The sequence below is a fragment of the Symsagittifera roscoffensis genome, chromosome 6 (assembly GCF_963678635.1).
Source record: "Symsagittifera roscoffensis chromosome 6, txSymRosc1.1, whole genome shotgun sequence".
Taxonomy (NCBI): Eukaryota; Metazoa; Xenacoelomorpha; order Acoela; family Convolutidae; genus Symsagittifera; species Symsagittifera roscoffensis.
The window spans coordinates 34,811,474-34,838,239 of NC_087067.1; the positions used below are offsets into that span (position 1 = coordinate 34,811,474).

General features: G+C 35.9%; 1 protein-coding gene across 1 annotated transcript in view; it reads right to left on the reverse strand.

Moving 5' to 3' along the window:
- Positions 1-26,766, reverse strand: part of LOC134847818 (uncharacterized) — a 95,533-nt gene that overhangs the window by 65,004 nt on the left and 3,763 nt on the right. The window contains exons 4-12 of the mRNA XM_063865037.1: positions 22,386-22,504; positions 20,845-21,022; positions 20,320-20,405; positions 14,106-14,226; positions 6,209-6,271; positions 5,773-6,123; positions 5,420-5,520; positions 3,875-4,076; positions 2,757-2,953 (exon numbers count right to left, since the gene is read on the reverse strand). Of these exons, the coding sequence (XP_063721107.1) occupies positions 2,757-2,953; positions 3,875-4,076; positions 5,420-5,520; positions 5,773-6,123; positions 6,209-6,271; positions 14,106-14,226; positions 20,320-20,405; positions 20,845-21,022; positions 22,386-22,504 (1,418 nt within the window). The remainder of the gene's footprint in view (positions 1-2,756; positions 2,954-3,874; positions 4,077-5,419; positions 5,521-5,772; positions 6,124-6,208; positions 6,272-14,105; positions 14,227-20,319; positions 20,406-20,844; positions 21,023-22,385; positions 22,505-26,766) is intronic.

The window sequence follows — 26,766 nt, forward strand, 5'->3', positions numbered from 1 at the left end:
CATCTGTAGTTTTCGAATTAAAAAGTATATCCATTTCTCATATAAATAAAGTTTGCAGCAGCAAATAAAAAGTTTATTATTCTGATTCATTAATAACTCAATTTAGAAACAGCCTGGATCCCGCACGCTCTTTTTTTCGATCAAAATCATATCCAAGCAATCGCGTATAACCACGTTTGGACCACTTGGAAAATCTCCCGGATATGCTGTTCTCGTGGCTCTCAGGGTACAGCGTGTAATGTTGCAGCATGAAAACGGAATCAAAGATTAGAGTCAGTATGCCTAAGCCCAGTTTCACCGGGTTCGCGTAAAGAGACGGCCAGTCGTTACTGTTATAGGCCAGGAGAACAGTCTGCAAAATGCTGCACAATCCACCGGTCAAGTCAAGAAGCACATTTCCAATGCTCCAGCCACTCGTGCTTTTCCTCGAGTAGTTCATGTAGGCTTGCGGACAGTATTTGACTATAGTCACGATAAGTTTGATGTAGCTGATCCAGGAAACGAAATTAAGCCAGGTAAGGTTTGGACAAACTCCGGTCAGTCCTGCCAGGAGTGCAAGGGTTCCGATGTAGAGCAGACCTATGGCTATGGCGATTCTACAAACCCACGAGACTCGCTGGTTTCCACGATCGTAAATGAAACAAGTTCCGATTGTAATGGCAGTCAAAAGTCCACCATGCAAACTGAAGAAAACGTCGTTTAACTTGACCGGAATCAATTGACCCGGGTGCTGCTCGATGTACTGTTCACGTATGTAAGTTACCCAGTACAAGCCCACGTTGAAAATGCTGTAGACAAAATAACCCAGCATGTTGAAAGATAGGTAGTCGAAGTTCAGACCCACCACACTTTTGCGGTAGATGTTTTCATACAGCTGTGGATAGAAAGAGAGACTCCACGAGGTGAAGTAAACCCACCCGATAACTGTGTTGAAGACATCGAGTGGGTGGCTTCGGATTACGTACACGTGAACATACGTGTCTGCAACGTCAACAACACTAGTCTCCTTTTGATCTGGCGTGCATTTTATAATTTGTTCAAAATTGATCAAAGCATTCCCGGGAAGGTCAGTCTGGAAGAGAATTTCAGTTTCAGTTGATCCCACAACCAACACTTTCTGGCTGATTTCAATTACATGTTCGTTATTTGTCGAAACATTAACAAAAAACTCGAATGCCTCGCCCTCGTTTTCTATTCCTTCAAGCCAAATTAACAAAGAACCAGAGTCTTTGGTCTGGATATATTGGGTGTCCGGCTCTACGTGGAACGAAATTGCAGCTGAAAAAGGAAAACAAATTCCGAATGAAATCAGCAAACCCAGCCAAGTGAACAACAAGAACTTCATCTCAGTTTCGATTTATTGTCAACTGGCCGAGTTTATAACTCGTGGCATACAATTTCTGACCGACTGAATAGTTTGATCAAAATGGAAAAGTGCTCGAAGATTCTGAGATCAAACAATAATTTGTGAACTCAAACAAACCTCAGGTCAACTAATAACCCAAAATTGTTTCGAAAACACATTTGTTATTGATTGTTTTAAAGTTTAAGTTATTATACAGGAAACAAAAAGTTATCTAGTCTGAACAAAAGAACAATGACTAATTGGTATCTTCTAGCACACCTTTAAGTCAGAGGTGGTCGTGAACAAATTCAAAACCTCAAAAATCAGAGGAGCTTTTGTGAGGAAGGTATTAAAACTAGTTGTACATAGATAAACTGAACGGAGTATTTATACGGAAAAAAGCCCCTCCATTTTAAAATACATTTGAGTTGCATCTAGCAACAAGTTTTGGCTCGACAGTATCAAGTTTAAAAAACGTTTATTGCCTTCTAAGATTCAGACAAGAACTGTAAACTATAAAATTTATTTGGGATTTCAGAATATTAGAGAAGTGGATTTAGGGGAGGGGGCGGTGGACGCCCCTCACTCAAAATATTGATGCGAATGTTGACTAACGGAGTGAATCAATTGCATGGTGCATGTTGATCCCATATTCAAACTTGAGAAACATATTTAAGACGATCTAGGCACAAGGAAGGCTTTTCAGAAGTTTTTAATTAAAATCAACACTTTTTACTTTGACTGCAGTTTTGCAACATATTTTCTTGCGCAACCGGCTGTTTGAAACCAACTTTTGATTGTTCGAAGAGATAAGTTTTCTCTTTTGCTTTGCAGCAAAACGTTCCTTTTCAGTTTCCAATTTTTTTTTTCACAGGTAGTGTCGTGGGCTCGTCAGTCAGTCCGGGCCATAAATCGTGATAATTCCGAATGTATTTAATCTTAACTTTTTGTACCGGAAACTGCAGGTGGGGGCTTAAAAAAAGAATAAAAAACTCAAAATGGTGACTAACCTTTTTTCGCTGAGTGAAATGGTGTGAAAAGCATTTTTTTGTTAGATGAAGTTGTGTGACATTTTTTGAGTTTCGCTGTAAGTTTTTGTATTTGGTCCTAAAATCAATTTTAGTACCACTGCATTCAAGGTCTCAATTTTGGACTTCTGTAAATTTGGTTTACAAATTTTTTGATGATGTAGAAAAAAAAACGCTGTTTTTGAAAAAAAAGTTCGGGTTAGAATAATAAAATAATGTGGATCCTGCAAATTGCTATCAGTAGGCCTTAGCAGTCTTGTCCAGGATAGTCCATTTGCATTATATCCTCACATCTCCGCTTAATTTCTCTTTTAAACCATAAAATCACCTGAGAAGGCCTCGCGATGTACTCAATCGAAACATAAAAAGGAAGTATGACTCACATCAAATAACTTTTTCACATCGTATGCACATGCAATCCCATCGCAGTGGTCGTCCCCCACACTGCATCTGTAGCTAACTTTATCATCATTCGGAAACATCTCAGAGGACATTTCTAGATCTCTCTTCACTGTGAATGAACCCGAACTAGCACCGGCTGTAGGGTTGTCCATGTGAGCAGACAGGTCCTCACATTGGTCTGGAAGAAATCATAGATTTCAATGAAAAAGAACCGCAATGCTGGTATTCAAACTTAACTGTAATTGGAGCAATTTTATGCAAGTTTCTGCAGTAGCTTTTAATTTACATTTCTGCAGTCAACCATCGTTTTGACACCTTCTGAATTCGAAGAGAAAACAAAAATTATTTCAAACATACCTTTCAGCAAATTGTTACAATTACAATTACAATTCTAAATTTTTTATGATATTTAGCAGTGTCCATTATCTGATTAATTGATCTGTCTCCGTAGCTGAACGAGGAGAAATGGTCACTTAATCAAATGCGAATGAGAAGCCTCGCTTGTTAGTACATAATTGGCTGAAAGGAAGGAGGTTTATAATAGAAAACATAGCCAACAGGCTTTGAAAAAGAGCAATGAAAGCGAGTAAACAGAAAAAACACTGACTTTGCTGCAAACATCTCAACTTTCGAGTTTTAAATTGAAAACAGATGCCCTTTAAGATCTTTGAGTTTCTAGAACAATTTATTAATGGCGCTTTTTTGATAAAATTAACCCAATTTGAAAAGTTGGATCAATAGGTAAGGTTTTTACTCCGCTGGAAATCTAAAAATTACAATCCACTTTCAAAACTACAAATTGTTCGTTTTTTTGCGCCATTTCCACGTTCGTATTTGGAGAACGCTATTTACGTAACTTTCAGCTGAGGAACTTCAATTGAACTCAAAAAGTGCATTCATATATGAATTAATATATACAAATAATGAATGCGCATTTTAGTTATAAGAGCATTTTAAGACTTTTTCCGGAAGAAAAAAAAACAAAGCAAAAAAATCAGCAAGACTTATATAAGAGTCTTCACTATGTTCATTACTCTTGATAATAATTTTTATAATATTAAGTTGAGAATATTAAGCTGCGACTCTAAGTTGATCTAACCTGGACTGAGGGAGGCTGAGACGTCACAGAGGGTGATGGGAACCGAGAGCATCACCAGATTGTACCCCCTGGCACCCCTGCGGAAACATTTCCTCTCCCACTTGCTGCTGTTGTCACCAGATGAACGTCCCCCCGCCCGGTTAGGAAACACAGCCCCCTTTCTGTCCAGAATCAACAGGCACTCTTCATTCACAAAGTAGAGCTGAAACGCATTCAAACCATTTTCAGAAAATGTCTGTTTTTAGTATTCCTATCAGAGGAAAACTTACATAAAAAGTCCAAGCAAACTCGCTAGCACACTTAAACTGGTACCCGGATGTTATCAAGAACGTAAAATTCGAAGAAACCAACCCTCTTTGAGTAAAGGACTCAGCAAAAAAAAAAACAATGAAAACAATCAAACCCTACTGCTTATAAACTGTTGTGAAAAAAGATTGCATAAACATGTCTATTTGATGGGTCTTTTGCGGCGGTTGGGCTGGGAAATGATCAATTTTTATGTAATTTTAATGGTACCAAATGGCTGCCTAAAAGGACTCCATAACCGGTGGTGCCTGATTACAATTAACGAAGCTTAAAATCATAGCCATGAAGCAATTTCACGTGTGTTATTTTAAGTGGTTGTCTATGCTACAATTGTACATAGTGCTTAGAAACGTTAAGGCACTACCCAGTGACCAAAAGGTCCATTTTGTGTCCCCCCTGGTGAATGATTTTGTAATTGTATAAAATTCTGATATGTACATTTTTGAATCAGAGAAATAAATGTCTTAGTTTCTTCTTCTCAATAGATCATTTTTGGAATTCATGATCTCACTCAAAAAGAAAAAAAAACAGTTGGTTCTTAATTGACTTGGAATCAATTATAGACAAAGCGACACGTTTGCTTAAAGCTAATGATCAGATTACAAAAAAAGCATAAAAATTAGATTGCTTGAGTTTCATTAATGCGATTCAGTCGTCCACTTTTACTAATAACCTAATCCGGCCCTCACAACATGCTAGTGTGCTCGACCTATTTCAAGTTCACGAAGTGGTCTCATGTTTGAAAACAATTAATATTATCTTGTCAAATAATTCCATCAACTAAGGTTCATCCAGTCCAAGGAGAACGGAATAAGACAGCAAACAGTTTAACAAAGGTCAATTTTTTCAGGATAATTCAATAATCGAGGTTAATTTCAGCTTATTCAATTAGAAGTAATGCAGATATATCAAAAACACTATTAAATCAGACACGATTGCTCATATCAGTGCAAAGTACCGAATGTAAAGACTGTCCTTTAAAACTTGTTTGAGTAGTTGCTGGCTTTAAAAAAAATGAAATGAATAAAATGAAATAAAAAACTGAAAATTCCCAAACTGTAATATTTCGTTGTTTTCTTCAAAAGTCTGAAAAAAAAACAACGGAGTAGAAAAGATTCTGAAATCTTTATTGGTCTAAATGAATTAATCCTTATTTTTTGCTAAGTGTGTTAATCCTTTTTCATAGAACAAAATAAAACTTTTTTTGGGGGGGGGGGGGGGTCTTTTAAGTATACTGACGTTGCTGATGGTCTGTGGCACTTGAAGTTGACTCGTTGAAGCTCCTCTCACCAGGGAATACACAGAGCCACTCAGGAAGAACTTAGACGAACCCACACCAGCTGCAAACAGACAGAATCAACAGGGGAAAGTTTTGGTCCTGCAAACAATTACACCACTTATACAACTTAAAAACTAATTTACAGCCCTCAGAACATTATTTCAACAGTAAATCGTTTTGTTGTTGGCTGAACGATGAAAACTAATGTGTAGGAGGAGGTAGACTGAAAAAAAACTAATTACAGGCAGAACACATTGACCAAATTGAGCCTTGAAACTAGCAAGTTTCAGAGTAAGGTTGACCTGAAACTGACCAGGTATTGGATGATAGTTTGACCCCTGAACCGAGCCAATCATTCCATCTTGGATGACCACTTGTCGATTGTCTGTCATATTGTACACCGTATACATGATCATATTTTGGTGACAAACAGGGATGGAAAACTCCACCTTCAAATCGTACTTCTCGAATGAATCTGAGCTGGCATCAGTTGCGTAATCCGATGGCGACTCGACGTGTATGTTACATAATGCGTCTGTACATCCGCTGGCCACACAGTTGATTTGCACTTGGGACTCCGAAAAGCGAACTCTTCTTGACCTTTTCTCGTTTGTCCTCCTCATGTTCGAATGATCGATTGCATTGGAAAAAGAATGGCACACCGCTGAAAAAAAAATCAACATAGAAAATTTGAGCTGGAAAGCTTGACAAGGCCATATGTTTCGTTAGGTAGTTTCCAATTAACAAACCGTGATCTGCAGTTTCGTTGAGGGTCATCGCATCTGATAGATCATCTTCGATATATTTCTTTTCTAAAAGGAACAATAGATCATTAAATGAGACCTAATAAACCCTTGTCGTTTAATTTTATTGTTTTTTCTAGTAAAGCTATAATATTTAGCATCTATTTTTCTCTTTATGCCACAGGATTGAGAGAAAACGTTGGGTACAAGATTGTTTCTTTTTTTGCGATAAAAGTTGCCCATTAAGTTGCCAATTAAGTTTCATGGATAAAAGTCGATTATAATGTCATTTTATAGCCAGTAGCCATTAAATTACAAAAATAATTACCCAGGCGATAGCAAGGATATTGCAATTGGAAACCAGACTTTTTTCCCGTAAACAACTTTTTCCACAGGATTCATCGGACTCCTGTTGGTACCTTGGTTCATAATGAAATCAAACTTTGCAGTTTATTTTGCACACCTAGGCTAATGGAAGCGAATACGCCTAGAACGGCAAAGATCCTGGGTTAGAATCTGACCAGTACCCGTTTTTTTTTTCAAACGGTAAATGTTCCGGTTCAAAAAATTCGGCCTTTTTTTGTCTGCTTACATTTTGTCGGCTTAGTTGCTTATTTAACAATCGTTACTTTAAGCTGTAAACATATTTCACTGCAATTAATTTTAGCATGTTAAAAATCCGGCCGAATCGAAATTTGCTTTTCTCATTGGTTGTACTTTTACCAGCTCTATTTGTTAAATTTTCACTTTTTTCATTTTTTTGTCTTTTTATGAGCTTAACAAATTTCGGTTTAACCAATATCAAATTAGTGGCTTCTTATTGCGTCGTTAGGTCCAAAAAAGTTTTTGCGCTCGTGTGTGTGCTCTGACGTGGAGGGAATTTAACGTTTTTGTAATTAAGAAAATAAGATTCAGCTTTGTTACCGCATGGCTTTCATAAGTTCAAATTCAATCAAACAACTGGTGCATGTGATGCAAGGCAACACCTGCTTAAGACGGCAAAATCCGAATCCGACTGGGCATTTTTTCACAAACTAGAGTTTTTGTGCTTTTTCGGACTATTTTTCGTCTGTTTTTTTTATCGGCTTAGTTCCCGTAGCTCAATGGCTTAGCTTTCTTCCAAGTTCCTGTAATCCCAATGCTTCAGACGACAAAGCACGGGAGATCGATTCCAGTTGAGACCTGTTTTTCTTGCAATTAGAAAACTTTGGCTAATTTAGATTATTGTTTGTCTGCTTATTTTTGTCAGCTTAGTTTTTTTTGAAAACTTGGAGTCTTTATAGCCTCATTAGAAGCTTTTTGTAGAGTTTGTAATGGTGCGGATATTTGGACTTTTGTGGCAATTTTCATTGACAAAACGAATGTAGTTGTCAAGTATTACGTTTCATAAAGTTTTCAATAATTTATTATTTTTTTATTTCTCTAACTTTTCAACTTCTCAGTTTAACAATTTTCAAACTATTTTGTACCATCTTCATAGTAAAAAAAATATCACCATTTGCCCACAAGCCCTCCGCATGCCCACTATTCCCACCTCAATTGGGGGGGGGGGGGGCGGGGGGGGGGGGGTAATTGATGGTTGAAGGCTGCATAGTCCATTATAACTATTTTTCCCATAAAAATCCAGTGAAGGTTTACTAAAGCCCGTTTAAAATTTCATTACGATCGTGCAACCTCAGCTTGCATAAAATAAACCCAGCCAACAGACAATTGAAAAAGTGTCAAAGAACTGAAAGAGACAGAAAAACATTGAAACATTCACATTAACAGAAAACAATAACGACTTAAAGCTCTTCAAATTTCAGGACTTTCTACGGCTGACGTTTTTTGATAGAACCAACTTAATTTTAGAAAACTAGATCATTACTTTTGATATTCTCCAGAGATTTCCAAAAAAGTTACCCAATTTTGAAATTAGAAGTGACTCACGTTCTTCTGCTCCATTTGCGCTGTTGTCATTGGACGGCGTAATTTAGCTTCTTTTTGGCAAATGCAATTGAAATGAATTTACGGAAAAAATATCAGTTGAAATTCAACACAATTTATATAGCAGTCTCTATGTAGCCATTTTTTGAAAATTTATAATGAAGAAGGATAGAAGGTTTTTTGCAAGCAGCACAGAACATTCAGACCGTTCATTAAAAAAAACGTTTTTTTTTATGAACGATAAAAGTCGTCTTTTTTGTGCCTTGTGATGAGACAATTTTTGAATTGGGCATATTTGACAGCAATAAACTCAGAAAAATAAGTAACCTAAATAATGAAGAAACCAACGCTTATTATATTATATAGTTTTGCCTGCAGAGCAGTTTTTCCAATTGTTGTTTTTTGTTACCACAGAAGCGCTAAATTAAGTTACCCCAAAACAATTTTTTCTGGAGTAAATTGAGATTTTCATTACTTGAAAGAAACATTTTTTGTCATAAAGCCTAATTGCTTGCTTTACTAGCTCAAAAATAGACGTCTTCTTGTCGACACAGGAACGTTTTCGACAATTTTTAAATGTCGTTCCAGTCATGTTTTAAGGCGTTTGAATATAATATAAGAATTAGAAGAAGAACAGTTGGCCCAACGTCCACATATCATTTTTGTAACTGAAACCTGGCTCAAAAATAACTCTGACATCGATATTTTCCAAATTCAAGGATACGAACCTCTCTATATTTGCGCTAGAAATAAACGAGGAGGTGGTATTGGCTTCTATGTTAACACTGGATCAGACCATAGGATAATAAAACCAAAAAAAAAGATAACAATAACCAAATCTTGTCAGTTCCCATAAAAAGCCAATTTAATCAGAAAATTGTAGTAACCTGTGTTTACATTCCATCAAATAACACTATCTTCGAAAGCCTTCAAAATTATTTGGATAGATTACCGCTAGGGCCTGAAACCGAACACAGTTTGTAGTGATTTCAACGTAAATTTTCTGTTAAATTCGACAAAGCGAATGAAAATTGACGATATTATGATAGGAAATGGCATATTATAAAACAAAATGTGCTCCCTCCCAACAAGAGTGACATGACAGAAGGTAGTAGCACTTTGATTGACTTATTTTTTTGTACATCAAGTTTCTCAACAAAAATTATCAAATTTTCGTGTCTGATCATTTTGGTGTTCAGTTTTTTTTCTAATTTTCTGAAAAAAGACGTTCTTACTGAAAAAACTTTTGCTAGAAACTGGAATAAGTTTAAGAAAATGGAAATAAGTGAGAAATTAGATTTTTATTTACAGCTTGAGATTGGCAAATGTATGCAGTTATGGAATCCCGAAGATCTTCAAAAGTCTTCTCAAAATTAAGAAAAAAAAATTGACCCTGATGAAGGCAGTTGATACTTTTTTCCAAAGCATTTACTAGTACAATCAGAAAGACATCGATGGATTGACAATGAAGTTGAAAAAATCAAGGAGCAAAAAAGCGGCAGTTACGACAAGGTTTTTTGAATGTTTAAACAACGGATGCCCAGAACATATAAAGTTCTCAAAATAAAGTTGTAAAAAACCTAATCATCCGTAGAAAAACGAAATTACTATCGAAAAAAGTTATTGCTTGAGTCTGATTGTAAAGCGAAAACTTTTTTATGAAACGTTCAAGGAATTGAGAGGTAAAAAGGAAAGTACCAAATCACTTAATCTATCGAAGGTGGACGCTGAGCATTTTAACGAGCACTTCGCAAACATTGGCGCCGCATTTTCATAAAGCAAAACAAACTGCATGGAAAATAAGTTATCCGTCATCAGCAATCGGTGTTTTTGAAGAAATAAATGATTTATGTGAAGTCAGTGAATTCATATCGAGAGTCGAAAAAAAATATAGTACAGATTGCTATGATATCAAAACTGTTTTCGTCAGGCTTTTAAAAACTATACCAGCAGGCCAATTTGACTGAAACCTTCAATGACTGCCTAACCTCAGCAGTCTATCCAAACTGTTTAAAAAAAGCAAAAATTGTACCAATTTCAAGGAGGGAGACAATGATGACCCCTCAGACTATAGACCAATTTCGCTTCTTCCAGTTGTGGGCAAAAGTTTTCAGCGTCTAATTATTAAACGAGCTCAATCAAATTTGGACACGTTTTTTATCATCCGAAACACACAGTTTGGCTTCAGACCAAAAAGAAGCACTGTTGACGCCATCCTTACAATGTTGGAAGAAGTTTCAGCATCGCTATCGAACAAAAATCTCTGAATATTCAGAATATTTTTCAGGCCTAACAAAGGCTTTTGACACTGTTGGTCACTCTAATCTGTTAATAAAATTGGAAAACATGGGATTCAATGGGGCCTGTCTTAAATCTTTTGGAATCTTACCTGTCTCTTTTGGTGTACCTTAAGGATCTATCCTTGGCCCGTATTCATTCACACTCTACAAAAACGATCTACAAATAGCCAGAAAAAACACAGGGGTACTTTTGTATGCTGATGACACTGTTCTGAAATCCTCAAAAAACAAAGACTTTTTTGTTTTCGCACATCAATCGGCTTTGCTTGAAGTAAATGATTGGTTAGACAAGAACAAATTGACTCTGAGTGTCAAAAAACTAAGACCATGAGACACTGTTGGAGCCAAAAAACTGAAAAAACACCAGCCAAAATTTTTTAAAAGACACCCAAGTAGAAGATGTAGAATGTTTTAAATATCTTAATATCTTGGAGTTCACCTTGACTGGAAATTGAATTTTCATCAGCATATTGATAAAGTAAAAACCACAATTTTGCACTTCTGTGGAGTGTTTTTTCAGGTGAGAAAGCTTCTAATTGGAGTGCAATTAATATTTGTGTATAAAAGTTATGTGCAACCAATCATCGAATATGGAGTTTTAGTTAATGCAAATACCAAACTGTTAGAACTGGAAATGAAAATCAGAAGGCTAAACAGAAAAAAAATTTCTAAACACAGGATGGATTGAACACTGAAATAATGCATGAAAATAAAATTATACCGTAAGAGAACTTTTCGCGTACGAAGTTCTTAAATTAACCGGGAAATATTTTCGAAAAGAGTGCCATGTTGATACCTTGAGATATTTCATTACTGAACAAAAATTAAACGTGATATTTTCAAAGAGAAAACAAATCAAAAGTTAGCTATAAACAAAAATAAACTCAACAGAGGGTCGATTACACCTAAAATAGAAAAATGCTTAACTTTTTAATAATTTTTTCCCGCCTGGGTCAATTTCTTGAATGGGGCTTCTCGGTTTCAATTAAATAGTTTTAATCATAATTTTTTGGATAATTACAATCAAGGAAAAACGGTTTTAATCGGCATGCTTTGACACATTTTATTGATCAATAAGTAGAACTTGTTTCTGTAGGTTTCTAGGTTATGGGTAGAAAATACTACCCGAGAACTAAAAAAAAAATAAAATTAATTCTTTTCATATAGAGAATGGTTTAAAGGTGCGAATGAAGAGGTTTTACGTTTAATAAATGTTTACTGGTAGAAGGTCCATTGCATTGAGTCGAAGAATTTAACTACTTTTTTATTCTTTGCTTAATGAGACACCTGAAAACGGGCCGGGTTGGCTTAATGGTGTTCTCCCAAACTATTCTAATTTGTATTGATAAATAACTTTGTAACTAGATATCGTTTGGAAACAATTTATTATTATCATTTTTATTATATATCACTCGAACTATTGAAATGACTTTTTGGCAACTGATTTTGGATGAAAAAATAATTTTGGATGAAATAGGACTGCTCGCGCACTTTATTCGCTCGAAGTTAGCCCAAAGGTATGTAACAAAACGAATAAACTAAAACACACCCGAAGACAAACTTCCTCCCTATTTTCAATAGTCGGCACAACAAGACTATGACATAACAGTTTCAATCACGGGCCCTTAAGCCGATGAATATCATTTTTGCACAATAATCTTCGAATGCAGGTACCAGCTAAAAAGGATCGGGCGTGTTCATAATGAAAAGAGAACCGAGCGGCCCGACAGTGGTGACCGAGCTCTAGATAAAACTCGTCGCCTAGTAAAGTGATCACAAGCACGCGTTTACTCTAATATAAGAAAATCTCAAGATGCGAGGGAAATTGGAAAACGGACGAACACTTGCCTGCTTGTCATGAAACGAAAGCAGTTTGATTTGAACTTTTCGGCATCAAGAACACCAGTCTAATTATCATTACTGAAGTATCACACTTGACGATTGCACTGGCTGAGTAGCCAGTATATAATAGCTAACGTCAACGTCGCAAACATAACCCAAGAAAATTGAACTTACGGACTCAAGTTTGGAAAAATGATGAGCTTTACCTCATATTTAAGGCGCAAAAAACCGACAGACAAAAAAATCTAATAATTACTTTTTAAAAGGATAAACTTGGCCCGCTGTTGAAAAAGGTTACATGTATTTTCATGATTTTGAGTCAACATAACACCATTTTGAGTCAACATAACTGCTAAGAAGAATTGCATGCATGAATTTGAATTGTCTTTTATCCGAAATATTGGGCGGAACAATTTTTTGGTTTTTCCGATAATATTTAGAGTAAAATTCATATATACTTTTAGTGACGCCGAATCGAGTTTTTTTTTCAATTTTTCTGTCTGTCATTTTGTGCGCCATGAAGAGGATGACTTGAGCTCATCGATTCAATTTTTTTTGTGTTGCTTGCGAGGACGTTTGATCAGCAAAAAATCAAATCTGAGATTAGTTACAACAAACTCGCTGTTTCACGCCTTTAGTGTAAAATTTTTCAGATTTTGATCCGGCTTGCTCTTTCCAAAAAAAAATTTAAAATTTTTTTGCTTGCTATTATCAAAGAACTGACACATTTTAGCTTAGATGTCCACAATTTTATTTAGGTTTCAATAATTTAGCTCAGGCTTAATTGTGAGCAATTTTCTGTAAAAAGTAGTGGTCTAAATTAAAATTATTCGCTTATTAAATGTCTATTCACTCTTGTCTAATCTTGATCAGTAAAATTTCAATCTCAGTTCTATTATGAGAATCGACTCAAGTGCTACAAAATCCTTATCTTATGTCCTACAAAACCGAGTCGTAAATAGACAGTCGTCTGTCGTCCTTTTTTATCATTGATTATAACCATTTGGAATTAGTGTTCCGACCATTGAAAATGGGGAGGAACGTTGTAGTCGGGTGCCTTTTATTTTTTTTTTGTTTTCCACGCAAAATCAGGTACCACATATAATCATCGGACTGGATGGATTGAAATTTTGATTTTTGCTCTAATTTCGAGTCTGATTTTATATGCTCAATTTCATTCACAAAAAAAAAACTAGTTTCAGATGAGAAAATTTTTTTAAACAAAATTTTGGGAATCAAAAACTTCATCAAATTTTCAAAAAAAAATTTGAAATTTTTTTTGATGTTTTTAACGATTTTTTTTTGTTTTCCATCAAAACTGCCGTCCAACTTGCCTATTTTACTATGATTGTCGCATATGCCTATTTCATATGTGATTTTTCATTCAGATCCTTTTATCACCCCACACAGAAAAAAAACGATACTAATTTAAAAAACATTTTTTTTTGTAATTTTTAAGACTATGATAGGAACATTTCGTGCTATTTGCACAGTAACAAGCTATCCTTGTTCCTTTTTCATTTTTTATCTGTGAAATAACTCATAATGTTTCAAAAGTCATTGTGATTGCTATGACTTTGTTCAACAGGTACTGGTATTACCGAGAGCAATTCTTTAACAGTATTCCAACCACTCGTAAAATCAAACTAAAAACAATTCCGACAGCAAAATGAAAGCAAAAATTTTTGAGATATGTTCACTTGTTCACATGAATACATTTTTGCAGTTCAGTACATCCAAAAAATTAATATGGTAATTTCTATATCGACTCTCAGACAAAATCAAAATGGAAGTACTCGAAAAAGCCCCAAAAATTTAAAAAGATAAAATTGTACCACAATCTCCGCTCAGATGCATTTTGCCGCTTATTTGACTAATCGTCGGCTTCACATCTTCATCTTTGGTTTCAGTTCCAGCTTGCGAAGAGTTTGCGTACAGTTTTGAGATCCAAATAGCCTAAAACAAAATCCATAGATTTGAAAAATTAATGAAAACTGTATGACTAGCACTGTTCAAAAAGAAAATTTTATTGACGTTAACTGGAAAACAAATTACATGCGTTTTTCAAAACAAATAACTAATATAACTTAATTTTTTTTTCTTTGCTTTTTAAAGGTTTGCTCTTTATTTATTTTGAAATTTCGTTTTTGAGAATTCGTTTTTGTAGAAACCTAAGATCAATGGCAAAATAACATAGATAATATGCATAAGGAGATCAGCCATCTCACTTAATGCATTGAATTGCACACATAGGTATAACAAAAATGTAACTTTTTGCTTATGGCTAAAAAAAATTTTGAAAATTCGATAGGCTAAAAACTCTATATGTACAAACAAAAAAAGTATGCCACGATTGTTAACCTTAGCTTTTTGAAAATGAGTTTTTAAAAAGTTTTAGTTTATCAAACCACATAAAAATATAACAACCCGTACATAGTAAATGTTCTATTTCAGTTCTGAAATAATCTTTTTCAGATCTAATATTCAGGTTTTGAAATGTTAAAATAACGCTTGGATAATTTAAAAATTGGTTATTTCAGTTCTGATTTCAGATCTGAGTTTTTGTTTTGTTCTTGGTTATTTTAGATCTGAACACAATGTTCGCAATTTTTAATACCTTTGTATTTGATAGCTTCTGCTAGCTACTAGCAGGTACTCAGCATAGCCTCCAAAGGAAGACTGCCAAAATATGTTTCCCAAGCATGAGGTAAACATAAAAACGCATAAGTAGCGCATAGATCAAAAAAATGCTAGGTCTTCTAGCAGTTTTTGAAAACTTTTTATCACAGTTAAACAAGAAATTTAGTTCAAAAACAAGTCTATGTGAAATTACTCGGAAGTTTTTTCCCCGCTAGTTAATCTTAACCTAATTGTGTATTGCAGAAACACAAAAAAAATAATTGCTCATAATGCATAAATTACAATTTGACAAAGGGTTTCTGAGATCTAATTTCAGATCTAAAATCTTGTTTTTCAAGGCTGCTTCAGATCTGAAATTTTCTATTTAAGATCCAAAATTCACATCTGGAATTTTCAAATTCTTGTCAAGAATAAATAAAGAATTTCAGATCTGAGACTCAACTAATATAAGAAATAAAGAATTTCAGATCTTGCGCAGAAAATCCGCTGGGTACGGGAATTTTATTCTGGTATCAAACAGAAGTCATTGTCATTTAGATAACCAAAACTTGCTAGTCGTTTTATTAAATATTAGAACTGCTAGCATTGCATTTTTTTATAGACAAGTTCTTTGAAATAAGTTGACTAGCTCTTTTGGTGTTTGGAGATCAAACCTGGAGGGTGCTTTTTAAATTAGCTCCACGACTAGAAATACCGACATATTATACCCGACACTATTTGGATTTTACTATTATGGGGATCCAACTTGGTGGGAGGAAAAATGTAAGCCGATCAAAATGTCGACTTTCGGAATAAGTTGAAAGAAACAAAAAAAGTTATCATTCTGGCATAATGGCATCTGTTTTGACCACTTAGGTCGAAACATGACGTCCAATTCTCATCTAGGGAATGAAGAAGCCTTGAATATTTCCACTGTCCTGTAGTGCAGTGAACTATTCGAAAGTTTTTGAAAATGTTTGTTCGGACCATCTGAAAAATGGGGAGGAATTTTGCATTCTGGTGTGTTTTATTTTTTTTATTTTTCTTTTTCACGCAACACCAGATTCCACGTATAATTTTTGGAATGGGAATATATCCTAATGGGAATTTATCCTATTTAAAAAGTTTCAAAATATTTTTTTTTAAAGTTGTCCCAGTATCGAGAAAAACAGGTTTAAAATTTTTGAATTTAAGTCTAAATGCTAGGAATACAGTGAGCGAGCAGGCTTACAATTGCTTATTTTTGCTTAATTTAGGCCCTGAAATCTTAGTTTTTTTGAAGCTGTTTTTGAAGTTTTTTTGAATATGTTTTTTTTTTAAATATGTTTTCTGAGTCATTTTTCAATAATTTTTGCTTGTCTTTCTAAAACTGTCGAATATTCTTAGTTCCGGTTTTTCGTTTTGATCCTTTTTTTCACATCACGCAGAAAAAAAATGACATTAAGTTGAGAAAAAAATTTATTTTGTTTCGTTTTAATTTTAGACTACAGTCGGAACAGTCTGTGCCACTTGCACAGTAACCAACTATTCTTGTTTGAACTTGTCATTTCTTTATAAACACAAGTTGTCCTTATCAAAAGCGATATAGTTCGTGTTTTAATCCACTACTAGTATGTGGCTAATTGACCCGCCCTAAATTAGTTTGAAAAAACTTCAGAGTCGTATTAAACATTCGCCTACGACACGAGACAGAGTCGAAACTAAAAATATACAAAACTAGCTGTTTTTATATCTGTTTAATTTTTCAGAGGAAAGAAAAATAGAAAAACTTTTTTAAAAAGTTTCAGTTGAAATTTTGCACATCGTGACCACAAGTGCAAAAACGAAGAATTTTTGTAATGATCTCTTCTTGTCTGTAAAGATCAGAAAATTACAGCGCAAAAAATGAGATTCGGCAGTACTGCCGTTAACTTTTAGTTTTTTGGAATACAAAGCGAGGCCTAACCAGTTTAGTTTTTTTCTTAAGTTGCAAGAAATCAATTTGTAACGAAGCAACCAAAAAAATTTTATCGTTACCAAAATTTTTCTTGAGCAGAAAATTTTCAAGCATTGCGAAATTATTTTAAGAATGCGTTTTGCTTACTAATCTTATTTTTTTTCGGGTGTCCTACGATTTATTACCAGCCAAGTTAACACCGCACAGTTTAATTCCTATACAATTCAGTACAAAAAAATCAATTGCACAGCAAGTTAACTCAGTTAAACACGCTAAAATGAAGCTTTCTACATTACCTAAGACTCCTATTGACGAGACCGTAGTTTAATTTCATTTAGATGTTTCACCAAACCATTATGATGCGTAAGCAAACCTGCTTGTGCTTATTTATAACAGTTTGACGTAATGTATCTGACAAACGTAAAAATCTCAAATTCATGTTATGCTGTACTCAAGTGATTAAAAAAGCGCAAATACGAAACACAAATTTAGGTTGAGTCTTTTTTCGAATTCACAGTTTCATCAAATAACAAGCAAATTCTTATGGCTTCCGGTCACGATTTTGCTTCAGGTGAAAAATCAAATTTACCGAACACTGGATTTGCTCAAAATACCAAGCACATAATTGTCGAGCATCTTTTATAACAGAAAATAACGATTTGATCGAGACGCGTGGAAAGCATAACCAGCGACAAAATATCAGCGACAAAACATCAGCGGCAAAACCAGATACCCGAAACGTCATCAAGCATTTAACAGATCTCAGCGAGAGATTTACACCATTTATCTCAGTTGCCAGTGCAGCTGTGCCAGTAACAAATGATTTGGCTTTTCAGTTTGTCCTCCCAACTAAAAACAAACTGATTCAAACTGCTGCGCGCACACCTAAGCAACTAGATGTTAATATGTCACCCATCCCCTTTGCGCAAAGTTTCAAGATCACTGATTTTTTTGGAAGTTTCATCTGTTGTAACAGTGGATCAAATGGTCCTGAGCAAATCTTTTTGTGCGAGAACCCCGAAAGGTTGAAAAATCTGGAAAAACTGTCTTTCTGGTTAGATGATGGAACTTTTTAAATTCTTCCCAAAACGTCTCATCAGCTATATTCAAGTCTTGTTAATTTATCTGGTACTGCCCCTGCTTGCAAATACGTCTTCATTCCCATCAAAAACGAGAAGAAACTGCAAGAAATGTTGCGACAGAAACTGTTTAGAACCGAAAATAAATATTAAAAACGACGAGCTAAGTCTGTACATCGGCTCTACTTACAAAAAAACCTGGGGCCAAACCCGTGAATGTTTATACCCATCCTCTTTTTGTAATCAGCAAGATGCCGCACTGATAGAGAATTCCAGAACAACAAATGCTGTCAAAGGATGGCATTTTGGCATCCAATCCTAATTCAGCGGAGCCCAACCAAAATTATAGAAATTGTGGTAATACTCTAAACATACGCCTCCAAGCAAAATCTAATTTTATTTGATGCATCGAGGGGCCATAAAATCACAAAAAAAACCGTGTGTTAACTGAAAAAGTACAAAACTAATGTCCCGTTACGAAGATAAAACTGATTTGTACATTTTCAGAGCGTTACTCAGTTTGTCTTAAGCCAGTGTAAAGTTTGTCTTGTTTTTTTAACCATTCATATCCTTAAAATTTCAACTTTGTTTGCACATAAATTTTGTTCAGTTTCTTTTGGAAAAGATATTTTTTGTAGAATCCCGGAAAAAGTAAATAAACGCAAAATTTTGACTCGTGCACTTGCATTTTTTTTGGAATGCTAGGTTAGGACTTGGGGCTTTATCTTTGGGTTTATGTGACAACAAATCAATAAAAGCTTAGCTGAACAAAGTAACTGTGCTAAAAAATTCAATTCGAGAATAACCCTTAAAATGAATGGTATTTAGTCTTTTGGAATTGGTTAAAATTTTTTCAAGTTTCTGTTTCGGCTAAAAATGTCTGGAAAACCATTAATTGCGGGACCTTGAAATTTGTTGAAAGAATTATCATTTTGGTTCGAATCATCTTAACAATCCGATTTATTGGCAAGGTCATTTCTATTCAAAACTTATGCGAATTAAGTAGCGCAAAAATTTCTGGCTTTAAATGGTCAAATTTTTCTTGCTTTTTTCTTTGATTGTTACCGAACTCCACTTTGAAGTGAGTTCTTTTCTCATTTTGGATTAAAACAGTGTTAACTTACAGATATATTTTTAAAATGTAGTGGTTTTAAATTGCTAAGGCATCGAAAAGTAGTGAGTGAAAATGTATGGTGTTAAGTTGTATAGGGTTAAAAAAAGTGGGAACTTTTTTTAATGATTAAAAACAGATATTGTTTTAAGAGAATGAATAAATTAACAAGTGTAATATAGTGGGATTAAAATAGTAAGGGAGCTAAATATTTAGGTTTTACGCACGAGTTTTTTTAGACTAACATAGGATATAGAGTATTTCAGTAAACTGTTCTGTTAATAAGGTGGTTAAAGATACATAAACATACACACAATGTTTACATAAAAAATTGCTCCAAAACTTTTTCCCTAAAAAATACGTTATCCATTTTCATTCAAGAAGCAACCAAAACGGCGATTTCATTGGTTTGAATTTTTTATCGATAAAATTTTTTTATCCTTTGAGATCCTAGTTAAGATTGTAATTGGAAGAAAGTTGTCAGTGGTGCATTTACAAGTTAAATTATCTAATGCGAAAGACTAATAAGTCGGGGGGGGGGGGGGGGGGCGTGGTGAAGTGGCTACGTCTCTGCCTCTCAATCGAAAGGTCGGATGTTCGAGGCCCTTCATGAACCGTGCTTGGTCGGATGTTCGAGGCCCTTCATGAACATGAAGCAGCCCAGAAAAAAAAACTATATGCATGTAAATCTTAGGCAGGGGCGCAACAGCGGTTCTCCATGATAAGCTGTTCAGCTCGTATGTTGGTCCTTTCCTCGTGGTTAAATAGTCGTCAGCAATGCAAAATTCCATTGCATTATGACTACGTTAAATGCTCTTGCTGGAAGTTCTTCTTTCGTGATATATTAGAAAAATAGAGATTTGCCCAACTTGAAACAAGTTTAATATTTTTAAATGCACGAACAAAAAATAAGGCTCTCGCAAGATGATCGGCTTACATGCTAAACTGCAATCCTTGATTCATGTTCACTCTATCATTATTATTCTCAGGTATATTAGCAGCGGATTGGGGCGGAGCAAGCGTTCACCACTTCCAATGCGGCGTTTGAAATTGAGGTTGATACTAATTTAAAAGAATCATTTTTATTGCGCGTGCTAATCGACCGACATGGTAATCGCTACGCCCTCGAAAGTTTCCTGCATTCACTTTTCCTTAATAGTTGCGTGGACTAAAAAATATGATTTTTGCGTGCTCCTCCTTGAAACAGAACAATTTTTGCGATGAAATAATGCCTTGAATTTCCAGCTGCATCAAATTGTTTTCCATTGTAATTGTCTAAATTTAAAATGATTCTGTCCACATACCTCAATTTCGAGATCGTTTGTGATTCCGATTCCAACATAGCTGTATTCCACTGAATTTTCTTCACTTTCAGGAGAAAAGAAAATATCTGAAATGCAAAAAAGAAACACTTCTCCAAGCATGAAGTTCAGCCTTTTTTCACCGCCCAAAAAACCCTCATTGTGAAAAATTTACAGTATCCATTTTGAGTTACCCACTAAAAAAATTTAAAAACTTTCTTCGGCTCGACTTCATACTAAACTTAACAGGACAATTAGCGCCAAAAGTGCAAAAAGGGCTTCTTGGACTTGTTTTGAAAATTTTATGAGCGGCATGAAAAAAATTGGCGGAATGGGGTCTCTGTTGCAGTGCTTTCAGATACATTATATGATCAACATATCCAAAAACAATATGAATCGACCGCGTGTGAGCTACTCCTTCAAACTAAATTTTTCCCTTGCATACAATTTAAAAATGATGCAATGCCTTTGATAAACTTTAATATGAACCCTTTTAAATATACGTAAAATTTAGGAAGTATTGGCGACCTTTTGCTTCGACCAGGGGTACACTAACAATACCCCTCTCCACCTCAGTGATGTGGAACACCCTCACATAGGCACCTGCCACACCCCCCAGCTGAAAATTGACGTTGTAGGCCATCATGAACACGTTGCCATTCCAATCCGAACAGGTCAAGTGTTGGTCCACTTTCACGCTCACTCTCTGAACAGACGAGAACACAATTTTATACAATTTTTTTCACTGGTTTCTAATATTCAGACACGCATAGTTCAACGCACGAGCTCAGATCCATGAGTTTTTTTGTGATGTCAGAAAGCTTTTTCGAGAAAACTTTGAGACTACGTTGGCGAGTAAATAACACAGAACAAAATATGCCAAGGAATTAACTGAACTGGTTAATTGAAATCATCGGTGTCACAAAAGTGTTGGAGACATAACTACGATTCTATGCTATCATCAATGATAGCTACCTTGCAATAAGATTGACGGCGAATCTCTTCAAATTCCTTATTATAAATGATGAAAATTACTTCAGAAAGCGACAAAAACATAAAGTAAGTATGTTCAGTTTCATTTAGCAGAATGCTGAGTTAGTTTGACGCGGTTTCTGATATGAAGTTTGGATTTATTTTCCCGGGATGACCTCTATACACGAAAAATTAAAACTTTATTTTATTCGATAGTCATTTAAGAATGAGCCAGTTGGAAAACACTTTTTCTAGATCCATGACAAGGAAAACAAACAAAAAAAAAACGTTAGAAAATTATGTATAATTTCTAAAAGTTTTTAAAAATTTTTTGCAGATCTTTCTTGAATTTTTGATTTCCACTGAAAAAAAAATTGTCAAAAATTTAAAATGCCGTTAGAATCACGACTAAAAGGGCTTCAATATGATATATCACTCAACCCATTCCGATAACTGTTTGTTGTATCTATTTTATGTGAAAAAGATAAAACATACCCGAAAACTAAGTTCTTCCCCATTTTCAATAGTCGGATCAACAAATCTTATCGTACGTCTCTTACTTGGAGCATATCGACCAAATGTTTGTCAGACAATTTCCATGAATGAAAATTGTTTGATATAGGCAATTTTTAGTTTGCTGGATATAAGATCCGAAGTAAAAGTTCCAAACTTAAAGCAAAATTTTTCTCAAATTTTAGCCGCAACATTACTTTCATGCTCAAATAAGCGATTTTCGACAAATAAATTGCATGCAAAATTTTGTTGTTTTTTGTCTATAACGCAGTCTAGTCAGTAATTCTTCCTCTCAATCAATGGGGTTTCTTGCATTAGAAAAACCGTGCTCATTAACTTTTTGGACAAAACACAAAATATTTTACAAATAAAACAAATTTTTGATTTATGGAAAAATGCTTGTCATATAATTTTCAGTTATGAAAAAATTATTTTCGTAGAGTTTTAAAAAAAACTATCAGTACCTACAGAATTTTGAACGAAACTGTATGATAAGCTTTTTTTCCAATAATGAAAACTGTATGACGAGCATTTTTGTTCATCCCGGGTTACTAGTATTATTCTAAAGAAAAGGTCAATTTTACCCTCGGATTGTTTGTGAGCTGCATTGAGTTGCAGTCTTCCAAATCCTTATCTCTAAAGCTCTTTCGCGATTCTTCCAACTTCTCTGCCTTTTTTGCCCGCGCTGTGCATTTCACACTACCTAAGGCCACAAAAGCATACAAATCACTGTTCATATCTTTTTAAAAAATTATGGTTTCAGCAAAAGAAGGTTACTAGATGAATTTGAACAGAAAATTCAGAAGCAAATTAATCAAACGCCAAGCGGATCACTTTACTTATTTCGCACTTTCACGTTAATGGGTACGAAATTACATATGCTTAACCTAACCATCAAAATAGTTCTTTTTAGGGTGTCATGATGCGACCTTCGGTACCTCGCACACAATTTGTCCTCATGAAGCCATGCTGCAGATTTATTTATCATTGCTTATCCAAGGTCACAGATATGGCCCATACCGAATGCCACGCCGTGCGTGGTCACTCTGTTGTTTTGCCACATCGTTTGTTAGATGTCTATTTATCTCTTTCTCAAGCTCTATATTCTCTTGGTCAAAGTTGTGAATAATAAAAACTAAATTGGTACTAAGTATCTAACATTAACCTTTGCAACTAACTAAACAACTAATGTATCAATTTACTTTTACTGAACAACTAAGTTTTGACTCGTTATTTCTCGGCAAATGTCATGGCGCAGCCAGCAGTTCCTGTGAATGAAGACCATCTGTTAATCCGCCATTCCTCTGGGAATCTTGGATAGGTCAATTCTTCCTAGCAGTGGGTCTAAAGGACAATATCAACCCTCAGGGCCTCCTAGTAGAGCCTACAGAAATCATCGACGATCCCCCCCCCCCCTCGAAACCAGAGGCAGTTGGTCCTGGAAAAGATGCTGGGGAGGCAAATGCTCGAGTCCTCCGAGATCAAGCGGCGGTTCGCAGAGTAACTGAATTGTATGTTGAGCGCAGAAGAAAAGGTCCTAGAATCAGCCAAAACTGGTTTTATCATGAAGCTGAGGCTCGTTTGAAGTTACGCTTGTTCTTCGCATTAGGAAACGATGCAAAGTGACGTTTTGCAGACTCATTTCCACACACGGATATTAGCGTTACTCCTTTTCGAGAATTTCATAATGGCTGTGAAACGTTGTTCAAGGTGGCACGAGACTATACTGTTGAACGGATTAAGCTTTATAACACAGTATTCATGCTGGACAATGATACTTTCTCTTCATTTTACGCTCGACTTAGCGCTCAGATTGCCCTTTGTAATTGGCCCAATGCTCAAGAAAGAGAAACACTGAAAGATATTTTTATTGGACGAATTCGTGACGTACACGTTCAGCAATTATTAATTAAGATTTGGATAATACCTTTAAACTCGCACTGGAGTGTGAAAAGGGGGCTAGTACGTCCGCTAAGTTCCAAAAACTACTTCCTCACAATCAGTTTTTCAAAACTATTAAAGTTAAACAAAAACCCACTTTCTCAATTCAGTCGTCTCGAAGAAAACGTAACTATCCTCAAAATCAAACCAATCGACAAAACACGCAAAGCAATCACGGGAACAAGTCGTGCTACTTCTGTGGTAATCCTTTTATTCCGGATCACAGAAAGTCTTGTCCAGCTCGCGAAGTTACGTGTAATCTCTGCAAGAAATGTGGTCTTTTTGCAAACTGTTGTAATTCATCAAAACGACGAGTGAATTTGGTTCACGAAAAGGAAGAGGTGTCGGGTCCTTCGATCGACTGTAAATTCATAGATGCTGAGTACGATAGCGAACCAGAGTACGGTATTCTGCAGTTAGAAAGTGCGGTATCGAGCTTCTCAACGATACCCTATAGATACTTTGTATGTCGATAACAAAAAAACCAATTCGTCTTCTCGGGTCAATTCGGATTCCGATCTCCTCTAGCGGCTGGAAAGTGGAGGAGATTCATTTCCTCGTCTCCGAAAATAGAACTCGAAATCTTCTGGGTCTAGACTTGCAAGATCAATTAGGTTGGCAATTCATATCCAGGATAGAGTTGCCAACGAAATCAGGCTGTTAGTGGAACAAGGTCATGTCGAAAAACTGGATAAAAAAACGACTGATTTTTACATAGCGCCCATCGTGTTGACAGCAAAGAAGGATGCCTCAATCAAATTTGCTCATAACACCAAGCCGATGAATGCCCAGATCTGGAAAAACAAGTACCAGACGCCAAACATTCATGAACTCATCAATTCAGTGGCTCAGATTATCACTAAGGATGTACCTGGCAAGGTTTGGTTCACATCATTGGACTTGAAGTACGCTTTCAGTTGCCGTTATAATCTTTTACCAGTAGTCATTGCAATTTCAACATCTTGTACGGGGACGCTATGGGAACGTACAGTTTCTAAACTGGGTTTTACGGCTTAACAGATATGCCAACCAAGTTCCAGAAGGCAATGGACTGTACTTTACAAGGACTAGAGGGTTTCATTTGCTACTTGGACAATATTTTAGTAGTCACGAAAGGTGATATTCAAGAACATAACGAGCTGGTAGAGAAGTTGATGCAGAGACTTGATGCGGAAGGTTGGGCACTGAAACTCAGTAAGTGTGAATTTTCCGTTAACCAATTAACTTGGTTAAGATATGACTTTAATGAGGACGGTTATTCTCCTAATTTTTCAAAATCAGATGCTATTCAATCACTCAAGCCTCCAAGAACTCTGAAACAGCTCCGTTCATTTATGGGAACGTTAAATCATTTACAACGGCGTATACCTGATTTGCACACCCATACAGTTCATTCTTGGCAATCTTTAAAGGCATGTAATAGACAGTCGTTTCTGTGGGGAGAGGAACAAGATAATGCCTTCAAAAGTATAATCAATCTGGAGGCTAAACTTCCTAGTTTATTTCACTACGATTCTTCAAAAAACTCACGGGTGAAACGTGACGCTAGTCATAACGGCCTAGGAGCTTGCCTTGAACAGGAAATCGAACCGGTAGTTTGGGCCCCAACTGCGTTTGCGTCGCGTTTTCTTAATAATGCAGAGGCCAAGTATAGTACAAATGAATTGAAATGTTGGCGATTGTTTGGGCTTGTGAACACTTTCGTACTTATTTGTTGGCTAATCGTTTTCAATTGCTGACGGATCATAAAGCCATCATTTCGGCATTGAATGAAAATTATATCAATCTCGTCTTTCTAGATGGGCAGATCGTTTATTACCTTTTGATTTCGAGCTCATTCTGGGGCCACTTTGAGTATTGTGGATTATTTATCTCGCTACCCTACATTTTGGGCTCCTGCTCCCTCTAACTACGATGAACTTTTTGTCGTTAAGTCCATTGAGGCTTTTAAAAAAGCCTTAACTTTCATCAAGTCATATAGCTCTTATAATTCGAGTGATGGATATTGACCTTTTTGCAAGAGGGCGTTAATCTTATACCACGGCATCATGTTTTGACTTCATCCAAGCAATCTCCGATAGGGGGCGACAGAAAATTAACTCGTTCTGTTAACCAATCAAATCACGTTATGCTAATATGTCCTTCAAATTTCTCACCGATAGAGGGCGTCGAGTTATGCTCAAAGAATTTCAGCCAATCAGAAACGTGTATGCTAATTGAAAATCGTAGACCAGTTTCCCTCACTCAAAATCATTGTCTCCGACCTGAATCTTTCGGAAAAAGTCATACATCTATGCTCTCCAAAACAACATTTTCATTTTCTCCTCATATTTTAAAATCTTACCATCAAGACATGAATCTACTGGATCCGAATCTACCAGCTGATACTTACTCAAAAACTCACTGAAAACGATCTAAACTCTACTTTAACTCACCCTATCGACTCTCAGACTATACTCAACTCAACGGCGGAACAGACTGACCTCCTCACTTTTGTGGAAAACTTTCCATTGAGCTCGCTGATTTTCAGACGACCAAAGCCGCGTCCTCCGATGAGGTCTCGACAGTTGGGTCGAATATCTAGAATGGATCAAATCCGACAACATAATCGAACCCGTGAACGAGCAGCCGCGAGGACTAACTCCAGAAAGGAGCAGTAAGGAGGGACAAAATCAGCTGTTGGAGGCTATGAGACGGTGCCGTTTAACTAAACCTGGGAAGTTCAACACAGCCGACAAGAACGGGGTTTTTGCTGTTAATGGCGGCAAGCCGATCCTCTCGAAACCTAAGAGGGACATTGTGGGACTGCCAGGCATTTTTGATGCTGCCCTCTTAGCTGAACTCACTGAGGAGGACCGCTTTCTGGGCGCTATGAAACGTGCTATTGTCAATAAAGATGTCACTACCTTCAATAAGCTCTGGTCCTATATGGCTCAATTCTGGCGCCAGGCTGCGGTGGTCAATAACTGCGTGATCATTGACAACAAGTTGGCAATTCCCGAACCTCTCACACAAGCTGTTCTT